Raw genomic sequence first — 20,967 nt, forward strand, 5'->3', positions numbered from 1 at the left:
ATATATGTCTCTCTCTCTCTCGACCGACGACGACGAGTAAACTCGGCCGAGAGTTGGCCCGAGCAGTAAAGATGGCATCGGTGCACACTAACGAGTAACAAGTGGCGTGACGTTTCAGTTAGGCTTTTAGTTTGCGATGCGGTCGCGCTCGCGCGCGCGCGCTCGAGAGACTGAGAAGAAGATATCGCGGTATGCCACGACCGCGTGCGCGCGGCCACCTATCGCCCTCACCTTCGGGGCCTAATTAACGGTGAGATTCATTATCGACACCTCGTTGCTACGCCGGCCACCGTCTTAATTTAAGCCGCGGTACTTTTCCGTCATTTCGGTGGCCGGCCGTCGGTCCTCGGTTTCGGAGAAACGCGCGGGGTGCTATAGTTCATACCCTATATACTATAGTTAACTATGTCCTATTATAGGGTAATAGTTATTTATATACTATAGTTAATTATATCCTATTATAGGGTAATAGTTATTTATACCCTATATACTATAGTTAATTATAACCTATATACTATAGTAAATTATACCCTATTATAGGGTAATAGTTATTTACACCCTATATACTATAGTTGATAAATAAAATATTATTTCAGAAATTATAATGGATTTGGCAGAGCTCGGGCTGATTAATTGAAATATACAATTAAATTGAGTTAATGAAGATTAGGTTAAGTAAGTGAAATAAATATTGGGTTAACAAAATGGAGCAGGCAAGATTAGGTTAGGTTAATAAAGTATAGTAGATTAAGTTAAATTAGTGAAGTATACAAAATTATTTAAATGGAGCGTTGAATATTGAGCTGAATAAATGAAGCACACAAACTTATGTTAAATAAATAAAGCAGGCAAACTTAAGTTAAATAAACGAAGAGTTCAAAATGAAATTATTCGGTATTAATTTAAAATTTAAAACGAGGCAAAAACGGTATTATTAATTTTATATTAAATATAATATTTCGCAGACTGATTCATCAAAAACTAAAAGTAAATTTGTAAAATCGTTGCACAATGAAATAAATGGAATGCATTGAACGTCTGAGATTACCTCTTGGCATTAATATACGAATAGGGAAAAAATTTGTATCGGTCACGTGACAAGCTGATGACTTAATTTCGCGCCCCGTGGACGCGAGTATCGTCTAAGCGCCATTATGCAAAGTAGAAATTTGTTCGGGACACGAATAACAAATGGACGTCAGTCGGGGTGCCATCATTTGTAAGCCGCGGCTTCGCTTTGCATGTGTATGCATCTACGGGGCCGCATTAAGTTAGTTACGCTTAAATGCAAATTGACGTGTTAATCGATCTGTTCCGACTTTGGAACTCTCTCTCCCCTCCTCTCTCTCTCTCTCTCTCTCTCTCTCTCTCTCTCTGTGTGTATAATGAATCTCCGCGCGAGATCGAGCGTAACGAAAAACCCGTATCATTGTTCCTCTGTTCGGGTCGTAGTTAATTATATAAGAATCTCTCTCTCTCTCTCTCTCTTCGATTTTTTAATAAAAAGAATCGCTGCCTTAATGCACACTTCCTCATTCAATTTACTAAGTTCATTCGTTGCCGATATAGGTTATGTATTTTTATATTCAGACTTAATCGAAAGGAATTGTTGCCTCAATGTATACTTTGTTGCTCAATATTTCAAAGTTCATTTATTGCTTCTACAGTCGTTTTTAAATTTAAAATTAATTGCAACACCATAGAAACTTAATTTGTCAATATTTGACTTGTTAATTACTCCGATCTCTTTCGAACGATGAACACTGCAATCTAAAACAGTGCATAGCTGCTGAATTAATTATACAACATAATAAAATTAATTTAATATAATTGACCAAACAACTGTTCCATTATCTGACCACTTAACTATACAAACAATATTATTAGTAAAACGAAGAATATTATTTCGAATAATTCAAGAGACAATCGTATCCGAATTTTTATTTTACTTTTATATTCTTTTTATTTGTTTTTATTTTATTTTTATTTTAGTCGCACGCGACACGCGGTTAGGGGATAATTTCGATGAAAGTTCAAGCAGTTCCCTGACACCATCGGCGCGCTATTATTACATTGTCGGCGAAACGATGGGAACCCCCTAAGCGTCCGCGTCGGGATTCTATGGCATAACAGTACCAGAAGGTAGGTGTTCACCCGAGATCGATGCTGAATTTCTGCCCGGGGCATTGTCGGTTCTCCGTCACAGCGGATTTGACTCGATCGTGACCGACACTCGAGCCGGTAGGTAGCTTTCAATTCTTGTCCTTATTCATCCTCGAAAATCGAGGCGTCCTCTATCGATCGACTGGGACTGTAACCCTTTGATGGACAGTATCATCCGCACCCCGTAACGCCAGGGGGCGAACCACGTATACAACCTCGAAGATTTTTTCATAATTCAAGATATAAATATTGTTGGACCCTAATAATTTATTTAAAAATTTCTATATATAAATAAAGAACTGAAATGAATTTTTCTGGCCCCCTATAGATATTAATTCTACCTGGTAAATAAATGCTATTCCCTCGTTGATATAAGTTGTGCATAATATATAAATAAAGCAAATAGACTGAACATAGACAAAATATATAAATTGTAAGAGTAAAGAACATAAAAGAATTGAAAGAGTACCAAAACAATTAGAAAATATAATTCCCATCCCTTGCAACTGCCGCAGAAAATTTGTATCTCTATTTCTATTACACTATTTTTATTTATAATAATTTTCTTGCTCGGCAAAATAAGAATAAAATTAAAAATGAGACGTGCGAATTAAAACGAAATATTCCGGCTCGCGATATCGAGAGTCGATAAGAAAATTATCGGAAATAATGCAGAAGCTGTTCGATACTCTTCTCATCGAATTTATTGCGAATAAATACTCAACTGCCTCCGTGGCGCAATCGGCTAGCGCGTTCGGCTGTTAACCGAAAGGTTGGTGGTTCGAGCCCACCCGGGGGCGTTTATTTTTTTCTGTATGAAAGAAATATACAAAGAGCATTGGAAAGCGTTCTCTTCAATCAGCGAAGGACGGTGTCCAAGCTGCGTTTTGTTGACAGAAGCGTTGCCCAATTTTCATCGATCTCTCTTTAATATTCTCAGATATCGACTGGATATCCAGATCGCTTCTTATAAATTCCATTGCCATGTTTTCTTTATTAATAATCGCCGAGTGCCGCGTACTTATTTGATATTAAATTATTAATATTTATTGCAGGAGTGACAACAAATGATTCTTGCCGAGTTGCTAGCAAAAAGCAACTTGGATATCACGGCAAGAATCATTTGCTTCTGAAGATCATCGAACAGTGCCGCTTCTCGCAACGGCGAAACGCTGAAACTTGTAGACAAACGTCGTCGGCTGGATAATATCACCTACAGGGTATATAAATATTAAAATAACTTAATCGATTATATTATAAAAATCTGCGCTCTTAAACTCCGTTAATTTTTAATCGTTTAAATTAAATTATTGGCGAGGCCAGGAAGAATTAAATATTCGTGAATGGTTAAAATAGGGAACCATGTAGTCATCGATAATAAAACTTCCTACTTTATTGACGATAGTTATTTTGCCATTTAGTTAAATTATTTTTATTCTCGATAAAAGATGCAATAGATGTATAGAAATATTAATTCCATATAGATATTAAGTGATTAAATATATTTGAAATGCATGTAGGATACCTCGCGCCCCGTGAATCGGTAAGTAAGTACACCCCCGCGCCGTAAGTCGGTAAATAATTACACCCCCGTACAGTGGTCGGTAAATAATTACACCCTCGCACTGAGAGCCGGCAAGTAAGTGCACTCCCGCACAGTGAATCGGTAAGTGATTGTAAAAGCGAGTCGGTAAGTGATTGAAAAAAATACTGAGATAATAGAAACCATTTTTGGAAATGTTTAAACCCTATTTTGATTCAAAGAAAATTGTGAACGCTGCTGTGATCGGATATCTGAGTAAATCAATCTTTCGACGTTATTAATTAATTAATTTCAAGATAGAATCTATTCAAATTTTTCAGAGTTTTCATCATAGCTTCGTGACTATCTATATTTTGTAATTAACCTTCATTTAGTAATTCTGTTAGTCATTGGTGTTCATTAATGAATTAAATAAATAATATATTAAAATTAAAATAAATTCTGTGGACATTTCAGTATTTACCGTAGCACGCGAAGAAACCATTCTCTGATCAGACATCTTTTAATCTGCTAATCTTCTGAAGAACCGCCCCTGCATGCTAATTCGCTGACGTATCTGTAATCCTGTCGAAGTACTTCTCCAAAAGATAGTGGAGGAATTAATATTAAATACAACAATACCCTCGAGATCTGTGAAAAATTTCCTAAGATTGTTTTTACCATTTCCTTGTCACTCCTGGTAATGTTGAATCGTTCTGTCATAGACTATGATTTACAGTCTAGGATGTCGATAGGGTTGAGTTACCAAACTTCACGGCGTACTCGGATCTATTCTTCCAACTATTTCATGCTTGTACATAATGTATTTTTTATAAGAAATCTTGCGAACTGTATAGTCAACGGCGTAGACAAAAAATTCGATCGTACTATACGTCTATAGAAAATATTTAGTTCATGGCTTCATGTGCTATCCGATAATATTTCGTGATGCATCAACCGTTCGCGTATGACAATTTGACAGAGTTCGTGTGACGTCGATACTTTTTATAGTATCGCGCAATGTACATTCGATAATTATGAGCGTAAAAAAATGGTAAAGATATATTTCTCAATGATTATAAGTATATATTAAGTTGTGACCGTGGCAGCGTAATGCGGCGGTAGCGCATACATTCACGATATACGGTCGCGAATCGTTTTCTGCTGTCCTCTACTTGGCACTGTTATTTGCATCTGTTACCTGTCCATACTTCACGAGATGAGATACTAGAATTCCTGGATATCATTTGTTATCGAACTTTCAGTACACTACTCAAGAAATGTTGATCTTTACTATCGCTGTTTTAATTGTAACAAGTGCAATGTAAACTCTAATTTCTTTGATCGTTTTGCAGACTTTCAGCAGTTCCAGCGAAGATGTCAGAAACAGTAGATACTGCTGCAGAGAAAATTGATGTTGTCCTTCCGAGGCAAGGCTTACTGTTCCAAGAAGAAAATCTAGATTACATACTGTGCAAGCCCAAGTTGATGCCATTGAAATCGATCACATTGGAAAAGCTAGAAAGCATGCAAAGAGATGCAGAGCTGAAGATCAGAGAGGCTACAGAAGGAGAGAACAGAGCAGAGAACAATGAATAGGAGATATATGTCTGAGAATTGAGGACAGGACATGTGAGAAGTTTGTGATAAAGCAAAATTAAAAGGAGAAACACAAAATGATTCTCGGAGCATTCCTGATAGAAATTGTGGTAGCATTTTGCCTTGCTGCAACTTTGTTATACAAATATGGAAATATTTTTCGACATCACATCTTTGTTACAATCTCTGTGCTAGTAGCATGGTACTTTTCCCTGCTGATAATATTCATATTGCCTGTAGATGTTTCATATGTGAGTCAAGCTTTTATAAAGAAACATTCTATGATACAAACTGTACATTAAACAGAAATTAATGTTAAATGTATATGTTTACAGACTGTTTACAGACAGTGCATTGAACAGAATACGACTAGAGCAACTAGTGATAGCATAACATCACTACCATTTCATGCCTGCAGAGAACCCTGGCCTACTGTTCCAAAAAATGTATTTCCAAATTTATGGAGAATTGTATATTGGACGTCGCAGTGCTTAACATGGTTGATATTACCACTTATGCAATCATACATAAAGGCAGGGGATTTCACTGTTCAAGGGAAACTGAAGTCTGCTTTGATAGATAATGCTATATATTATGGAAGCTACTTGTTCATATGTGGCATTCTTCTAATATATATAGCATTGAAACCTGGTTTAGATCTTGATGGGTAAATAATTACCATCGATACGCCAATATTCAGTGTGTAATGATACAATTGCATACATCAACTTCTATATTTTATAGGCAAAAGCTGAAGGCCATAGCTTCATCCGCATCTAACACATGGGGCTTATTTTTGTTGGTATTGCTTCTCGGATATGCGCTCGTAGAAGTTCCTCGCGGTTTATGGAACGCTAGTAAACCGGGTTATACTTTAAATTATAGCTACTTTAAGGTTGCTAAACTAAGTTTAGACAAATGTGAAGCAGAAGAAACGGTGGATGATATACTAGAGGTAATACATCTAATCAATGCTTCGCGGTAAATTTCTGTGTGCAACGCATTATTTATGTTCTCGTTTAGTCTCTGCAAGCTGCTACGGTATCTATTGGGCCAGGACATCCGTTTCATTGCAATTTGGAAACGATCTTCCAAAAGATTCCTGCAGAATTAAAAGATAGAATGAACAGGAGGCAACTGCCTGATGACACACCAACGGACACGCCGTCTGAGAAATCTTTGATTCGTTTACATAGACAAGTTCGTTCACGTTAAAAACGCCGTATTTTAACATTTGCGTGTACACGTAAATAAATATTAACGTATTCAAATTCTTCCTTCAGACTATAAAATCGTTACAAACTTTGCAACGTATAGAAACGCAATGGGGAATTTTGGTCAATAAGATAATAGATTTAGAAGATATAGCAAAAAATCAAGAGAGCCACGACAAAAGATTCAAGCCGACTTTCCCGGCGCATCGTTCATTTCCGCTTCGTGTCTTTTACAATCCCGTTATTGGTATGTATAGGCGTGCACAGAGCTCCAATCTTCTACTCAATGTTTGCAACTTCTTCAAATTTTTTAGAGTGGTACTGGAAATGTGTCGTAAAGAGTTACGTCCAGAAAATTGCAGCTATTATTGCTGGTTGCCTTTCGGCAGCTGTTGTATGGTCAGAAGTAACATTTTTCAACAAATCTCCAGTGCTGTCGTTGTTTGCTCAATTCGTGAAATTAGCTAAGGAGAATTACGATTATTTTACGATCGAGGTGAGAACGAACACTCAAACATTAACATAATATTTTTAATGCTTGGACCAATCCAGGTTTAGAGTTTCATGCGATCCGCATTCCTTTGCTTCGAATAAATCCTTGAACAGTTAACGTACCATCGATACCAACGATCGAGGATCTTGTTCACAGAATTGCAATGCTTTCATTTCAGTTATTGTCTACGCTCATAATCGCATACCTCTGTTACTGTGCTTATTCTACGGTTCTAAAAATTCGTGTCTTGAATTTGTACTATCTGGCGCCGCATCATCAAACAAACGAGTACAGTTTAATATTCAGCGGCATGATGTTGTGTCGATTGACACCGCCGATGTGCTTGAATTTTTTGGGTCTCATCCACATGGATTCGCACATTATTAAGACCCATATATTGGAAACTTATTACACGCAAGTCAGTTTGATAACAACTACCAGCTCCAATCCCCTTCGATCAATGCGATTTAACTATGCGACTTAATTGCACAGGTGATGGGCCACATGGACGTTATTTCCATTATCTCGGATGGTTTTAACGTGTACTTTCCAATGGCGATTTTAGCATTTTGCTTAGCAACGTATTTTAGCGTAGGAAGCAGATTACTGTCGATGTTGGGTTTCCAGCAGTTTCTGGATGACGACGAGTTCACGACGGATCTCGTCGAGGAAGGTCGAGAATTAATAAAACGAGGTACAATTGCGTTAATTTTCTGTACGTTCTTATTCGCGTACTATTTTCTCATCTATCTTTGCTCTTAGAGAGACGCAAACGACAAAGAGCCGAGGACTCGATGTGCAGAAGACGCGAGTTCCAAGAAAGATTCAGCGGTTCTGCAACCTCGTCTCGTTACAGAGCGTCGCGTCAGAGCACTGACACAGGTATACAATGTACGGGTTATCCTACGCAACCAAAACAAGTTGTATTATTAGTTTCCCTGTTGCAATACATATGAACTTACTCACAGAGATATATGTATAAATAGAAATTGCCAGTTAATTGCACAAGATGTTTAGATGAAATGTTTAACCTCGTTTCGCTTTATGTAATGTTACTCTTGTGCGATTAACTCTATAGTTTGAGTCGGCACAATACGGAGAAAGAAACAGGAGATTTGATTTCGATGCTTGTTGCAGTGAGACCCTTGAAACGAGACGAATCAGTGGAGTCTGCGAGGGCTGGACTATTGCATGATTTCGATCCAGCCGATTACTATATCGGCATGACGTCCGGCGTGCAAGGTTACGGTGCAAATAATAGTTACGATAGAGACTATCAGGTAGACGATTTTTACGAGGAGCGTGTAGACAATGCAAGAGCATTTACCACGAATACGAACCGTGTAGGACCCCCGCCGAGGGGATTGTTCGACGACATTTAAAAATTAACCACACAGTTTAGTATTCTCCCAGTAAATGAATTACTAAACGAACACACTTATAGGTAATAAATACTCACATTTAACCCATTTACTCTTGGTACATAGAGTTTTTCTTTTTAATACAGAGGTTGTGAACATCGTTATGTGTTTGAACGGTAGAAATAGTATCAAATTATGCCGTCATAAAAACAGTATCAAACGAGGTTATAATTTTAAAAGGCGCGATTAAATGAATTTCCAATTCACATGTTCCCGATGTTCATTACAACTAGATTGTGAATTTTTATGCGATGCACGTTATCATTAGCAGTTTTATAAATATTATGGTGAACAATTTTTATTTAATTTTTATGATACATACGTTTCGTTTCATATAATCATCGTGATTGTATAAAAATCCAATCTAATTATTACTATTAAGCGAATAAAGGTAGAGTGCATGGTTTTCTTATTAAAACTTTCAAAAGATTCATTGATTTCTATTCATGTTTGTATATTCGCATCATTGGAACATTATCACTGTCCAAATAAATAAATCATAGAAGTAGGTTTGTCAATCCAGACGTAAAGCGTTAAATTTCGTACAGTATTTGATATATTTTTAACAATGAATACGTAGACGTATGGTACATAAATAAAGGTAAAATATTCATTACCGTAGTAAATTAATAGAAACGAAAAGTCGAGGTAGAGACAAGAATCGTTAGTGTTGCTGGTTTCAATTTCATTTTTGGTTCGGAATGCCTGAGAACTTGAACGCGCAGCTTTCGCATACGAAACTTATAGTGCGCGAACAACATTATAGATTACGTTTCAAAATCTAGAAATAATTTATCGCTTCATTGCGCAACAGTGTAGTTAATTGTATAAGTCAATAATTATATATAAGTGGGTACTTATAGTTCTTACCGTAAAGTTGGAAGTAAAAAGTATTTGCTTAATTGTATTTATAGTACATGAGGAACGAACTAATTTGCATCATTACAATGGAAACAGGGACGTTTATCTGTGTTACGAACGTGTTGATCGTTCGGTTGTTATTTTGAAGTTTTCAACAAATGGAGAAATTTAATATTTATACGAAATCGATGCTGTATATCCTAAGTGTAAGTAGAGTTTCATTTGCTTCGATAACAGCAATATGTTTTGTAAATAATAGGTAAATATTTTTATTATATTATTAATAACACAGCGAGACTTTATTTACCATTATAATAACTATATGTGCACATTGTTCAATAAACTAATTTATTTTATACCACATGAAATATACATATATGGAAAAAGGAAGAAGATATTGCTAAAGAGGGGAATATAATAGTTCAATAATGATTCCACCGTTATGCAAAATAACATTACATATATTAATTTTATTGCAAATATTCCATACAGATATGAAAGCGATTAAGAAAATGTGTCCGAAATATACCTGCAATATTAACGGCATCTGCTAATAAATATATGATTAATGTATTAAAAAATAGAGTTAGAAATCTCAACAACCCGTTTATTGTCCCGGTAAATCGTTTCTTATAAAGTTTCCAAATTGTATAAAAGAATAGTTATCATTCTAACAGCCAATTTCTGCTTCGGTATTATATAAATAGAATCTTTTTATTTTTGTACAATTTTGTACTGTTGTTTCTCCATGAAATCACTGGGATACAGTTCCCTAACAAGGTGTATAAATGAATTCTACATGGTTATACACAAGCAAAAACAATTGATTAAGTTTCAAGTAGCATTAACAAATAATAATAATTAATACAGTAATTAGACATGCAACAGAATAGTTAACAGTGAATTGTCGTATAAACGTTTTATGCAAACAAATGCTGGTAAATTAGAAAAATTCGTTTTCTTCAATGAAAGGATCTTTCTACTTCAGTTTTTTCTTTCCTCTTTTAAAAAAATGCATAAAAAAATTTCTATAATTATTAAAAAGTTGTATTACGTTAAATAATTAATTCTCTGATAAATTTGTTGATTTTCAGGTCAGATTTCGAAGAAGTAGAAACTCCTTGCGATATCGTTAAATAAATTTCCGTACTATAATTCAAATAATAAGACGTGTAATAATTCTCAAGTGAAATAAACTATGTAAAACGTAATCGTCGCTAATATGAAGAATGATAGGGTGTAAGCAATAACTATCTTCACTATTTTCATGTGTTCCGATTGCGCGTACCGGTTCTTTCTGTGACCATCCCTCGGTCTGGTGAACTCCGGCATTAGCAGCAACGGTTCCAATAACAATAAACTGGATCGGTTCGGCCTGTGCTCGACAACATCGTCTTGTTTGAAACCATGCGATCGGAACACGTCGTTCCGATAGTTCATCCAATTCTGCAAGTCTGTGTCATAGCCGACGTGCTTTATACTACTCAAAACGTTATTATGGTCCATGCGAAACGCGGCCGCGACTCCAATGTTGGATATTCTGTTGTAAAAATTGCTTGCACAGCGATGATATAAATCCGTCTCGACTACGCCCCTCTTTTGACCGCCAATGAGAAGAATATTCGGTAATAGCGTGGTCCGTAAGTCAAACGTATCTCTGGCGAACCCGTTAAAATAAAATATACTGGATGCATTTGTTTTCGTATGTGTGTAGACTAACAAGCGATGCTGAGTATTATCGTATTGCGAGAACATTATAGCGTTACGTTTACCGTCTTCTGGGCAATACTTGAAGCATACAATATCGTTTAGCTGGAACAAATTCACCTCCCTTGCGTTCAACGGTTTTTTCCCATATACCAATCGGTCGGAATATACTGGGCTGTTTTTTAAACTGGCACACTGTTTGCAAATCTTTTGCCGAGGAAGGAAGAGCGTATTGATCAAGGTTTTCGCGGTCGTTGGACTGTATTTCTCGTAATAATCCATTATGTCGTACTCGTATGCGTTCACTTCTTCGTAAACGTGATCCGTGTTTGCCGAATATTTTATGCCCGTTTCAATCTCCGCCTTCTCGTTCGCGATTACGTTGCTCTGACCAGTGAATTCGTTTAGAAACTTTGTCGATGGTTTGCTCGAGTATTTCAATGGCTCGTTTCCGTAAGTAACTTGTGCCGTTTTGTGCGTCTCGCATCCCGGCACCGAAATGTCCGCGGTGCTCGACACGGTCTCTATTGCCTCTAAATTACCGGAAAAAGCAGGGAAAACGTACTCGTGCCTGGCATCTGACCCGCTTCTGGTCTCCTCAGACTCTTGGATTGAGTATAAACCGTTATTTGTAGAAATTACGTCGGTGGTAATAAGTTTGCACGGCAGCGTGCTTGTTTTCTCTACGTGCGAAATACCGTATGCGTGTGTCTCCGTGCGTTGTGTTCCTGCGACAGTATCCGAGTGGTGCAACTTGTCGTCGTGTTCTGTACCTCTATGCCTACGTTCTTCCTCTAATCGTAAATGTTCTAAGTGTAACTGGCGGTGGTGAACACACGCAAAATTGTATCAGTTCGTTCGTTCGATCTCCTCGGAGCGTAACTCCCGTTTTATTTTATCTAAATCGTAAAGAACCTGAAATCGAAATTACGTGAATTTGTAGTTTCAATTGTGGAACCGAGGGCCGCTTTTTCTAAGAAAAGCAGAACGTTCTCTGCCGTCATACGAACCTCTAGGATAGCAGAAGCGCTCCAAGCTTGGGTCCTGCAGCTATCCTTGCAATATTCGCCATCCTTGTTGGTCAGTTCAGGAAGACCTCTCCAGTGGTTCGTGGAAGCCTCTATATAATGACGAGAAATAATCGCTTCCGTTGAATCAATGGTACGAAGTAACTCTTCTTTTCCGCCGACTAGCGGTGCAAAGTACAATCGTGCTCGAAGGAAATATCCCATAGGCCAAACCCATTCCTGTCGAATTCAATATGTTAATATCAATTTTATTTTCAAACACTTCGGGATGGAAGTGTATGAAACGCTACTTACAGGGCCTTGATGGTAATTCCAACCATGGGCTAATTTAGTATCTCCACTGTCGTTCGAGTTGTCGTAATATCCATTGTACGCCCAATCGGCAGGGTCCAGCGTTTTCATTCCGAGCGGTCCTAACAAAATTTCTTCTGCCTTCTTCAGCGCGGTCCACGCATGTTTCGGATTGAACAATTCTGGCGCCTTTACAAATCGACCATGTTTTAATTTTGCATTTTTCAATAAATGCGATAAGCGATTGCGATACTTACAACCACCATCGCAATTGGGAAATTAGGTCGCAACTGATAATCAGCCCATGCTTGAGTTGCTCCGTGGCTATCTTTATATATTCCACGACGATGGATCAGCTCTGTTTGCAATTCGTTCTCGATTTGTATTTCGTTCACGTAAAAGTTTTTCTCGAAATTCATTGAAATCTTGTCTGCCCATTGCTTGTAACTCCACGTTACGACAGACCCTGAAAATATTACATCAAAATAGAGACAATAGAAGATAAAGATGAAGAGAGGAAAATGTCTCACCGTCGCGGTTCTTTCTTTGCACGCTGCCATGCGGGAACAGATTCTGTTTGTACAGTTCAGCCAGGAAGCTCAGAATGCTCTTACTGAGCCCCACTATTTCTACGGCTGAGCCGTCTCTCGGTGTCGCAGGTTTCCCCTTGTTTCCGGCCTTCTCGGAGGATCCCATTTTGTCCATCCATGTACCACAATTTGCATCATTACCGCCGAATACAAACCCAGTCTCCGGATGCACCCCGATCTGATTATTGAAACCACGATCAGTCATATGCTCGTCGATCTGTCGTCCAGCGTTTCTTTCCCTGAAGCATAGCCCTTGGAAGTGGGTCAGCAATGCCTCTTGGATAACGTCATGGAGTTGTTGGTCCTGAAAATTCATAGCAACATTAGCCATCGTTTGTCTAGCAATTTTTTTCAAAGTACAGTCACTTTACGTACCACTTCCCCTGCTGGCAGTGCTGGCGAATCGTCGGACGGGAACAGCCTGGAGACTTTATCAGTAAAGATTTTCAAACCGTTTGGCACTTCTTGTATGTAACATTGAATTGTGTACAACCACCACCACAGAGAATCTCGACAATTATATCTAGAAAGAAGAGTAGTAGTCCGTTATTCCAACAGTTTTGTATTTGAAATTATTACTGCTTGAAATGTAATGGCTCTTCACCTAGCGTTCTTCCCTTTGTCGAGTAGATTAGGAATCAAACCATGTCGTAGAGTTTCTGCATAACCAAGAATAATGAATCTCGCTTCGGCGTGTCTGCCTGTCAGTATGAGCAATCCTCGGAGAGCAATAAAGGTATCTCTTCCCCAGTTTCTCATGTAGCCGGTAGTAAAGTGTGGCAGGCCAGCGGACAGTGTCATGCACATTTGTTCGCTCTCGCCGTTGTATTGTTTAATTGGCGGCTTAGGAGGGTCTAAATTAGGCGAGAGATCCGGCAACGGGGAAGATCTTACTACGCCTCCCATTTGTATTGAAATTAAAGAGAGCATCTTGATAAAGGTGGAGCCGTCTTTCACGAAGCTAGTAACATAATTAGTAATTATATAATAAATATAAAATATAATACGTGTACAACGAAATAGATACCTTGACATTAAGCTGTAGGATTGTTCGAGAAGGATCATGTAAACGTTTACTACGATGACATCAAAGTAACTGGGCACTAAATAACGAGGTATCAATTTAAACGGCTCGGCAGCTTCTTCCAACCATTCACCGAGAGCTCTGGTTCCGTCGTCCTCCTTCAGACGTTGCCATGTGTAATCTGTGTGTTTATATGTGTTTAAGTATAACACTCTGGGTTTAATTAATAGTAGCAGACTGTACCCACCTATCAACCAATTGCCCTGTCTTAGGTTAATGCACAGTGGATGGCCCAGATCGTTGTTTGGACGAATATCCGCCAATAGAGAAATGACACCTGATAATGAACAAAATGTGTTTGTCATTGTAATCGAGGAATTATTTGCAAAATAGTTTACCTTGCAATCCTGCGTAGACGAGAGGACCGTATCCAGGGATATCGTACACTCCGAATCGGTTTGAGGTTTCATCACGTTCTTCCTGGTCGCATCTGTACAAGGCCTTGTTCAAATCCACTAAATTCATACGGGAAGCTATGACGCGTAAATCGGAGCTCTTCGACGATGTTATCACGGAGATGGTGTTATGCAGTTTCGCGAGGGCAGGTTTTATGTTGACGTGAAGCGACACGCTGAAACGAAACGTTCGTGGTAAAATCGGCGATAAAATTATAGAACAATGAACGTCGATGTATTACCGAATTGCAATGATAGAGCCTGGCTGGAAGTTCACAAAATTCAGCTGAGTGATCTTAGGATCTCCGGAGTCAACTTTCTCCAGAACCTCGGAATCGCAGATCTGTATATGCTCTTTGAGACTTAAAACATACTCGGACAGACCATTTATATACGTTTCGTCTTGCGTGTATTTCTCTGGATAATGGAAAGGCGATGTCCCGTTCCTGAAGTAAACGCGATGTCAATCAGGTTTCGGGGTGCACGCTAACGAGGATAATAAGTAAAAAGGTACGAAGTGTCTTACTTTACTCCGGCATGAGATAGAGACGCTTCTAAAATAATTTCTTCCACCACACCTTCTACACGCAACGGTTTCACATGCCTTCTCAGATCGTTGGCGTTGGGATCGGGGTGTTTGAATGCTGTGAATGCGACCAGAATCACACTGTCGTGACTAGTCGGAGAATGTCTGGTTACAGCGACTACGTCGGTATCCATTTGGTCAACAAAAACCTGTAATTCCGAGGATTAGATCATTCATGATTAAAGCAATACACGGTGCTGTAGGAGACTGACATACTTGAGAGAACTTCTGTTGTCCAAGAGTATAATGTAGCTCATTCAATGCTTTCTTTCCTACTATTATGCCAGACTTTGACCCAACAAGTCCGATGCCGTCCACCAAATCTTCATCGTCTGTCCAAGAAGCATATTGTCTTGTTTCGTCCACTACGTGTATCTGTGGGAATGCTTTTGTTACGACAAATCATTTCAAATAGCAATAGGTGTATATAGAAGAGTTTACATGATGGGGAACTAGCTCGTCATATCCACGATTGCTGCCACTGCCGCACGCTGCCATCGACACAAGCGCAGCACTTGGTAGCATATCAAACACGCTGCGCTTCTCCACTGGATTAGGGTTGTCGTGGGTTAGATCCAAGAAAAGTGCGTGCGCTATGCTGGGTACTAGAGGTCTTTTACGTGGTTGCATAAAAGCCCCAACTGGTTCCCCTCCATACCTGTATACTAATCGACCTTCCTCGTGGCTGTCCCATGCGGACATTGCCTCTGTTTCAACAATCAGTCAAACATTTAATAGCAATACTGACTTGGTTAGGCAAGCGCAAAGTGAATGGTTCCGTACCACGAATTAAAGAAGTAATACCAAGACGATTCACAAATATATTATCTTTCTGATCGGAATTTGTAAATAACTCTGCGACGACGTACAAATCTGGACGCACTCGCCGGGCAACATCGAGCATATACTGAAACGTTCGAGAATGCGTTAGAGGCCAGTATAAACTTAGTGTACTTTAATTTCATTTGTCGAAGTACCTCTGCGACCGGAATTGGTGTCGAATGACAATTGTCCAAACGGATACCATCGAATATCTTAGCTGTCTGTTCAACATAAGCAGTCATATGTTGCCACAAAAATGGACTATCTTCTGGTTTGTCGCCATACCTGAAGCACGTATATCAACGTTTAACGGAGACCTTGGAACTCTTTAATCGGAGAATGTGTTCGTTATTACCTTAATTTTACACTGTCCCCCCAAGCAATCAGTTCTCTCCTTATATAAACATTGGAATCGGGATCGGCAAAATTCTTCAAAGGATCGCCATTCATCACCCAACCATTGTGAACCATCAAATAACATCCTGCGTCAGAATACATGGTTGCTTCTCTTTCAGCTAACGTTTGAGGCGCTCCGTAGTCAGTAAAGTATCTGAATTGTCATTAGAAAGATCATTCGTTACGATTTTAAATAAGGGAGATGGAGCAAAGTCCGAAAGTAAGCAAATATGTTTAAAGGAAGAATACCTAGGGACAAAGGGGTTCCTTTCGCTTATTTCTTTAAGCCTCGGTCCGTCGGGTTGAACTCTGAAGTATCTGATACCAGCAACAGTGTTCTCAATCGCAGCATTCAAATGGTTTTGTACCTCGTTGATTATCACGTCGTTAAGCTCCTGCAATTTTTTCCTCAAATCTTCGGCGCATCGTTTCAGGCGAGTCTCCTCGTCGAAACAATCCACTCTGTAATCACATGATAAAACAGTGATAAAGAAAGACAATGTATCGTCGTTACGAAACAATTTACCTATATATATTGTATTTTTGCAATGCAAGCTGCATATTTATCGTCGCCTTTAATCTACGGAATTTTGGGTCTTGTATCACTTTAATATCCTCCGATATTGGCTCAGCAATGTCCTGAGGCATTTGATTTCGTGCCAAGTTCAAAAATTCGGCAATCGTTTCGTTAATGTCTACTATGTATAATTCTTGTATTTTTACGAGCGGTAGAAAATATGTATGCAGCGCATGACGAATCGACTGAAATCATGAAAGAATAGTTAATACGTATTGCACAATTGTTATTATTACAAATGAATACGAATGTAATTTCTTCAATTTACATTTAGATGTTCTTCGGTTTCGACTACCGTGGGGATACCCTTGAACTCCCATTCTCCAGCAGCTACTTGCACTGTTAATTCAAACAGTGCAGCATCCAAGATATATGCGGGACGCAAATGAGGACTGTTCACGCAATTGTATGTACATTCCGGGTGCGATATTAAGAAAGGACTTTCATTGGCCGTGTGGTTCAGTACAATATCAGATATACTTAATATCTATAATTAGATAACATTAGAAAACAAATCGTTCTGTTTACAGGAAATTAAATAGCTTACATTCCACTCGTTACGCATTTTATTCGTCAGTCCTTCAATATCCTCGAATGTGGCCGGTTTATCTTCATCGTTAAATGATGGATTTAATTTCAATTGATCACTGAGGCTATAAGATGATTTGGAGAATCCCAGTTCCTAGAAAATATTAGTCAGTATTAGTAACTACCCTGCATGTGCATAGACACTATAAAACTCTTGCAAATTAATATTACCTGAATTGGTGTGAAATGAACTACATTGTACCCAGAATTTTGTGCTACTAGAAGTTTGTCTTCCCATGTGGAGAAAGGTCCTAAACACTTTGCCAAAACAGTTTGACACTGAATACAATCTAATGGCAAAGTTTCTCCAGATGCTCCAATTTTAAGATCTGGATCAACTAATAAGTATCCAGAAGCAATAGGTTTTGTGCCTTCAGAACTGAAACATTTAATGTGTTATAGATAGTCAACTCTCGAATTACATGTTAAATAATACTTACTTAGGATCTGTAAGATAATAATGGAATGAACCAGCCAAAGATAAACATATGCTAGCTGTTTCATTGGACCACTCTAATGGATAATACGTGTGTCTCTCAAATGACTGTGTGCTGCTCAAAGGATAATTGATAAATAGATCAAGTGTTTTCCCAAGCAAGGAAGCGCCTAATCGAAATTCCACTCTCCATCCTGTAAGACATCATTTCAAGCTTAAATAGAATTTGTGCAAAAACGATATGTAAATATTTTTATAATGACATACCTTTCTTTAATCTGTACAATATACCATCAAGATGTTCCCCATTATTTAAAGTCAAGACTCTTATTTGTTCAGAGTCCACACTTTGAGATGATGACATATGCTCTGTCATATTCTCTGCCAATGCCTGCAAAAATATTTAGTAGTATTTTTTTTGTAACTTCTAATATCTATACGTATCCCATATATTGTATATAAGAAAAACTTATAGTATTATACTTTCACAACATATTTTTTGTACTACACACCGTACTACAACACTAAATAATCCTGTTAACAACACAACAAAGGACTTTTGACGACAATAAATACTAAATAGAGAGTATATGAAAAATTTATCTTAACAAATACACTGAATGTACTAAAATGATTCAAAGTTAACAATACATTTCAAACCGAGCACGTAAATCCGTATTACAACTTTAAGACAAATTGCTTGTCAAGAGATTAGTACTTACACGCGAGATGCGGTAAATGGATAAATACTTAGGCCACAAGTCCCTTAATATAAGTTAGCAGCACAATGCAGTTAGCAAGCGTACAAGATGCATATTACATTACAAGGTTCCGCTGCACGAGCATGCACAAAGCCTTGAGCTATTCTCAACTAGATGCTTGGATTACCTCTTTGTAATATTAAAGACAGAAGCAGACTTCCCACTGTATGATATTAATTGTACGTTTATTACTACAGTTCTATGTCTGGCATCTAATTTAATTGTGACTAATTTTAACAGACATGTTATAGTGATTATTTACTCATTGTTGCAGCATTAGTCTCAACATTCAAAAAAGAATTCTATTTCAATATTGTTGGAATGAAAATTTTAATATTAAATATATATAACATGTACATACACGCATGCCAGTACATACACAAGTGCACTTTCAAATGTTCATGATCTTCTTCAACCAAATCACCACGATTACCTTGGCAGCGTCTTATGAAGACAATACATTATCGAATGGTAATTAAATGAATAATGAGCCCTTATCAGTCATGACAAATGATGCAGATGTAAGGGGAGTTATTGGGGATCTATTGATATATCTGTTGAAACTTACATAATAGCAAAGACATTTTAAGTAGTGACAACTGTAAAGACGTCGAAGAATGCTCCTAAGCTTCCTGATTAGTGCCCTTGATGCATTTCGAATGAAATTACTTATTGCAAGCACAGAACCCATTCTCAAAATAACGTAATCATACGGCTGAAATCACTTGTTACTAAGCGAAACGAATTCGTTAAATTAATTGTATATTATCACAGCTCTTATCACAGTTGTTTGTTTTTTTTTGTTACTTAAGCAAAGGCCATTTCCTATAACAAATGCAAAGATATATGTATATAAATAGAATCAATGATAAGCCATTAATCGCTTTTAATAAAAAAGAAAAAAAAGTGTTTTTAATTCCTTTTAAATTAGCGATAAAAAAAGTAATCCGAAAACATTAGTTATTATTATTTACTCTATCGTTTTTATTAAAACAAGATAATATGTTAGAAAAAAACTGCTTTATTTGTTCTTTCAATGTACAATGTACACAATGTTGATTACATTCGGGAATACAGTAATATTAATTTATTGTTGCTTGCGTTTCTAAAATAAAGATTCGAATCGGACGGTCGATAAATGGTGTACAATCTTGTAAACATAAAGAAACAAACGAAGTTAACGTTGTCCAGCTTGTACGAAAGAATATTGTAAAAATTTCAAAAATAATTATCTGTCGAGGCTGCTTGATTCGAATTATGATTATTATTATATGAATACAGGATTGATCTGTAACAGTACATGATATGTATAGTGGGTTAATAAATGCAAAGAAAATTCTAATTAATGTTTTGCCCTCGTGTAACTGAACCATGCAATGTAAAATAGTTACGACGACTTTCTTAGGAAACACAAATATTACAATTTTCTCCTGAAAACGATCTCGTTCGCTTTTATTTTCATACCTGACCACTCTGCTAACTTTTCGATACGAAAAATACTTTTATACTGTTATTCCAAGTGAACAGGAGAAAAGTGTAAACATCGGACCGCGAAATTGATATTCTAACGAGCGTACGTGTGTCTAAATAAATGTCTAATTAGGATTCACTGTACAATAGATTATTTTCGTAGTAAACTTAATGGCTAACGCGTTTCGGTCGAATTTGACCTCTAATTCGACGCAACAAACTGTGGAGGTCACGAAAATAGAAGCATGGTTTGAGTTAAGGTAACAGCCGAAAGCAGACGACAGGTTGCAGTTGATGATAAAACCAGACTTGTTGATTGGGCGATCATCCACGGCAACTTCGTGGCTGTTTTTTAAATATATCTTTCATGTGAAATACATATTCTATTCATAATTTCTGATTAATTAGCTTCTTTAATTATGTAATTTTCTCACAATGTTGGACATTAACCGATTGAAATCTACAATCCGATCAGCTGACATATATCTACGATTAAATGGAATTAATCGTCGAAAATAACGATTACACTTGAATCCACACAGTCATATTATAAATATGAATCATTGATCTTTATTAGAAATAATAATTGTTAGTCATTGGCAATTGTTTCGTCAAAGCTTTTGCTTTCGAGATCAATGACTTAGCACTTTGATTTGAGTTATAAATTCATGAAAGCAAATTTTGAATGTTCGATGAGCTGGATCTAGGGAAAAGAACATTTCAATTAGGGAATAATATAAATTACGCGTTTAGATCTGGGAAATTGTCAATAAAAATGAAATAGTTTCCTTTTTATTACGAAATAGCAATGACGCGATACTGACACATTTTAAATTGAAATACTATTGTTCAAGCCCTGTACGTTTACATACTAAATTAGGTTATAATTTTGCGAGACACGATTGCAATTTCACGCCAACAATTGTATAATTAATCGTGCATAGTCATCTATGATCCTTCAAT

At 37.5% G+C, this 20,967-nt stretch overlaps 3 protein-coding genes and 1 non-coding gene across 7 annotated transcripts; 3 read left to right on the forward strand and 1 right to left on the reverse strand.

The window, feature by feature from the left end:
- The first annotated feature begins 2,889 nt into the window (after positions 1 to 2,889).
- Positions 2,890 to 2,963, forward strand: Trnan-guu (transfer RNA asparagine (anticodon GUU)). The gene has a single exon. It is a non-coding gene; the product is annotated as a tRNA-Asn (tRNA).
- Positions 2,964 to 4,599: 1,636 nt separating this feature from the next.
- On the forward strand, positions 4,600 to 5,284 carry Bbip1 (BBSome interacting protein 1). The gene is made up of 2 exons (XM_078193942.1): positions 4,600 to 4,739; positions 5,041 to 5,284. The coding sequence occupies exon 2, from the start codon at positions 5,063 to 5,065 to the stop codon at positions 5,282 to 5,284; it is 222 nt and encodes a 73-aa protein (XP_078050068.1). The 5' UTR covers positions 4,600 to 4,739; positions 5,041 to 5,062.
- A 77-nt stretch (positions 5,285 to 5,361) lies between these two features.
- On the forward strand, positions 5,362 to 10,809 carry LOC144476749 (LMBR1 domain-containing protein 2 homolog). Of its 4 annotated transcripts, none has more exons than XR_013495077.1 (11): positions 5,362 to 5,535; positions 5,620 to 5,951; positions 6,029 to 6,239; positions 6,308 to 6,484; positions 6,568 to 6,745; positions 6,813 to 6,994; positions 7,170 to 7,409; positions 7,484 to 7,685; positions 7,754 to 7,882; positions 8,129 to 8,435; positions 10,368 to 10,809. XR_013495077.1 is itself a non-coding variant. In XM_078193939.1 (10 exons), the coding sequence occupies exons 1-10, from the start codon at positions 5,362 to 5,364 to the stop codon at positions 8,371 to 8,373; spliced, it is 2,070 nt and encodes a 689-aa protein (XP_078050065.1). In that variant the 3' UTR covers positions 8,374 to 9,634. The 4 variants fall into 4 exon arrangements, 2 of the variants coding, with proteins under 2 accessions (XP_078050065.1, XP_078050066.1); XR_013495076.1 differs by lacking the exon at positions 10,368 to 10,809 and adding an exon at positions 9,327 to 9,634; XM_078193939.1 differs by lacking the exon at positions 10,368 to 10,809 and having other exon boundaries at positions 8,129 to 9,634.
- On the reverse strand, positions 9,714 to 20,321 carry LOC144476748 (glycogen debranching enzyme). Its single transcript, XM_078193938.1, has 26 exons — positions 19,999 to 20,321; positions 19,103 to 19,359; positions 18,041 to 18,164; positions 17,778 to 17,967; positions 17,509 to 17,716; positions 17,297 to 17,431; positions 17,018 to 17,236; positions 16,699 to 16,934; positions 16,422 to 16,634; positions 16,132 to 16,326; positions 15,932 to 16,061; positions 15,738 to 15,861; positions 15,396 to 15,661; positions 15,171 to 15,329; positions 14,895 to 15,103; positions 14,611 to 14,814; positions 14,312 to 14,544; positions 14,161 to 14,250; positions 13,917 to 14,094; positions 13,494 to 13,850; positions 13,265 to 13,412; positions 12,830 to 13,193; positions 12,557 to 12,765; positions 12,303 to 12,488; positions 11,991 to 12,227; positions 9,714 to 11,895 (listed from the first exon to the last, which is right to left on the reverse strand). Exons 2-26 carry the CDS (start codon positions 19,223 to 19,225, stop codon positions 11,830 to 11,832), a joined length of 4,803 nt encoding a protein of 1,600 aa, XP_078050064.1. The 5' UTR covers positions 19,226 to 19,359; positions 19,999 to 20,321; the 3' UTR covers positions 9,714 to 11,829.
- Between the last annotated feature and the right edge of the window lie 646 nt (positions 20,322 to 20,967).

The sequence above is a fragment of the Augochlora pura genome, chromosome 11 (genome assembly GCF_028453695.1).
Source record: "Augochlora pura isolate Apur16 chromosome 11, APUR_v2.2.1, whole genome shotgun sequence".
NCBI lineage: Eukaryota > Metazoa > Arthropoda > Insecta > Hymenoptera > Halictidae > Augochlora > Augochlora pura.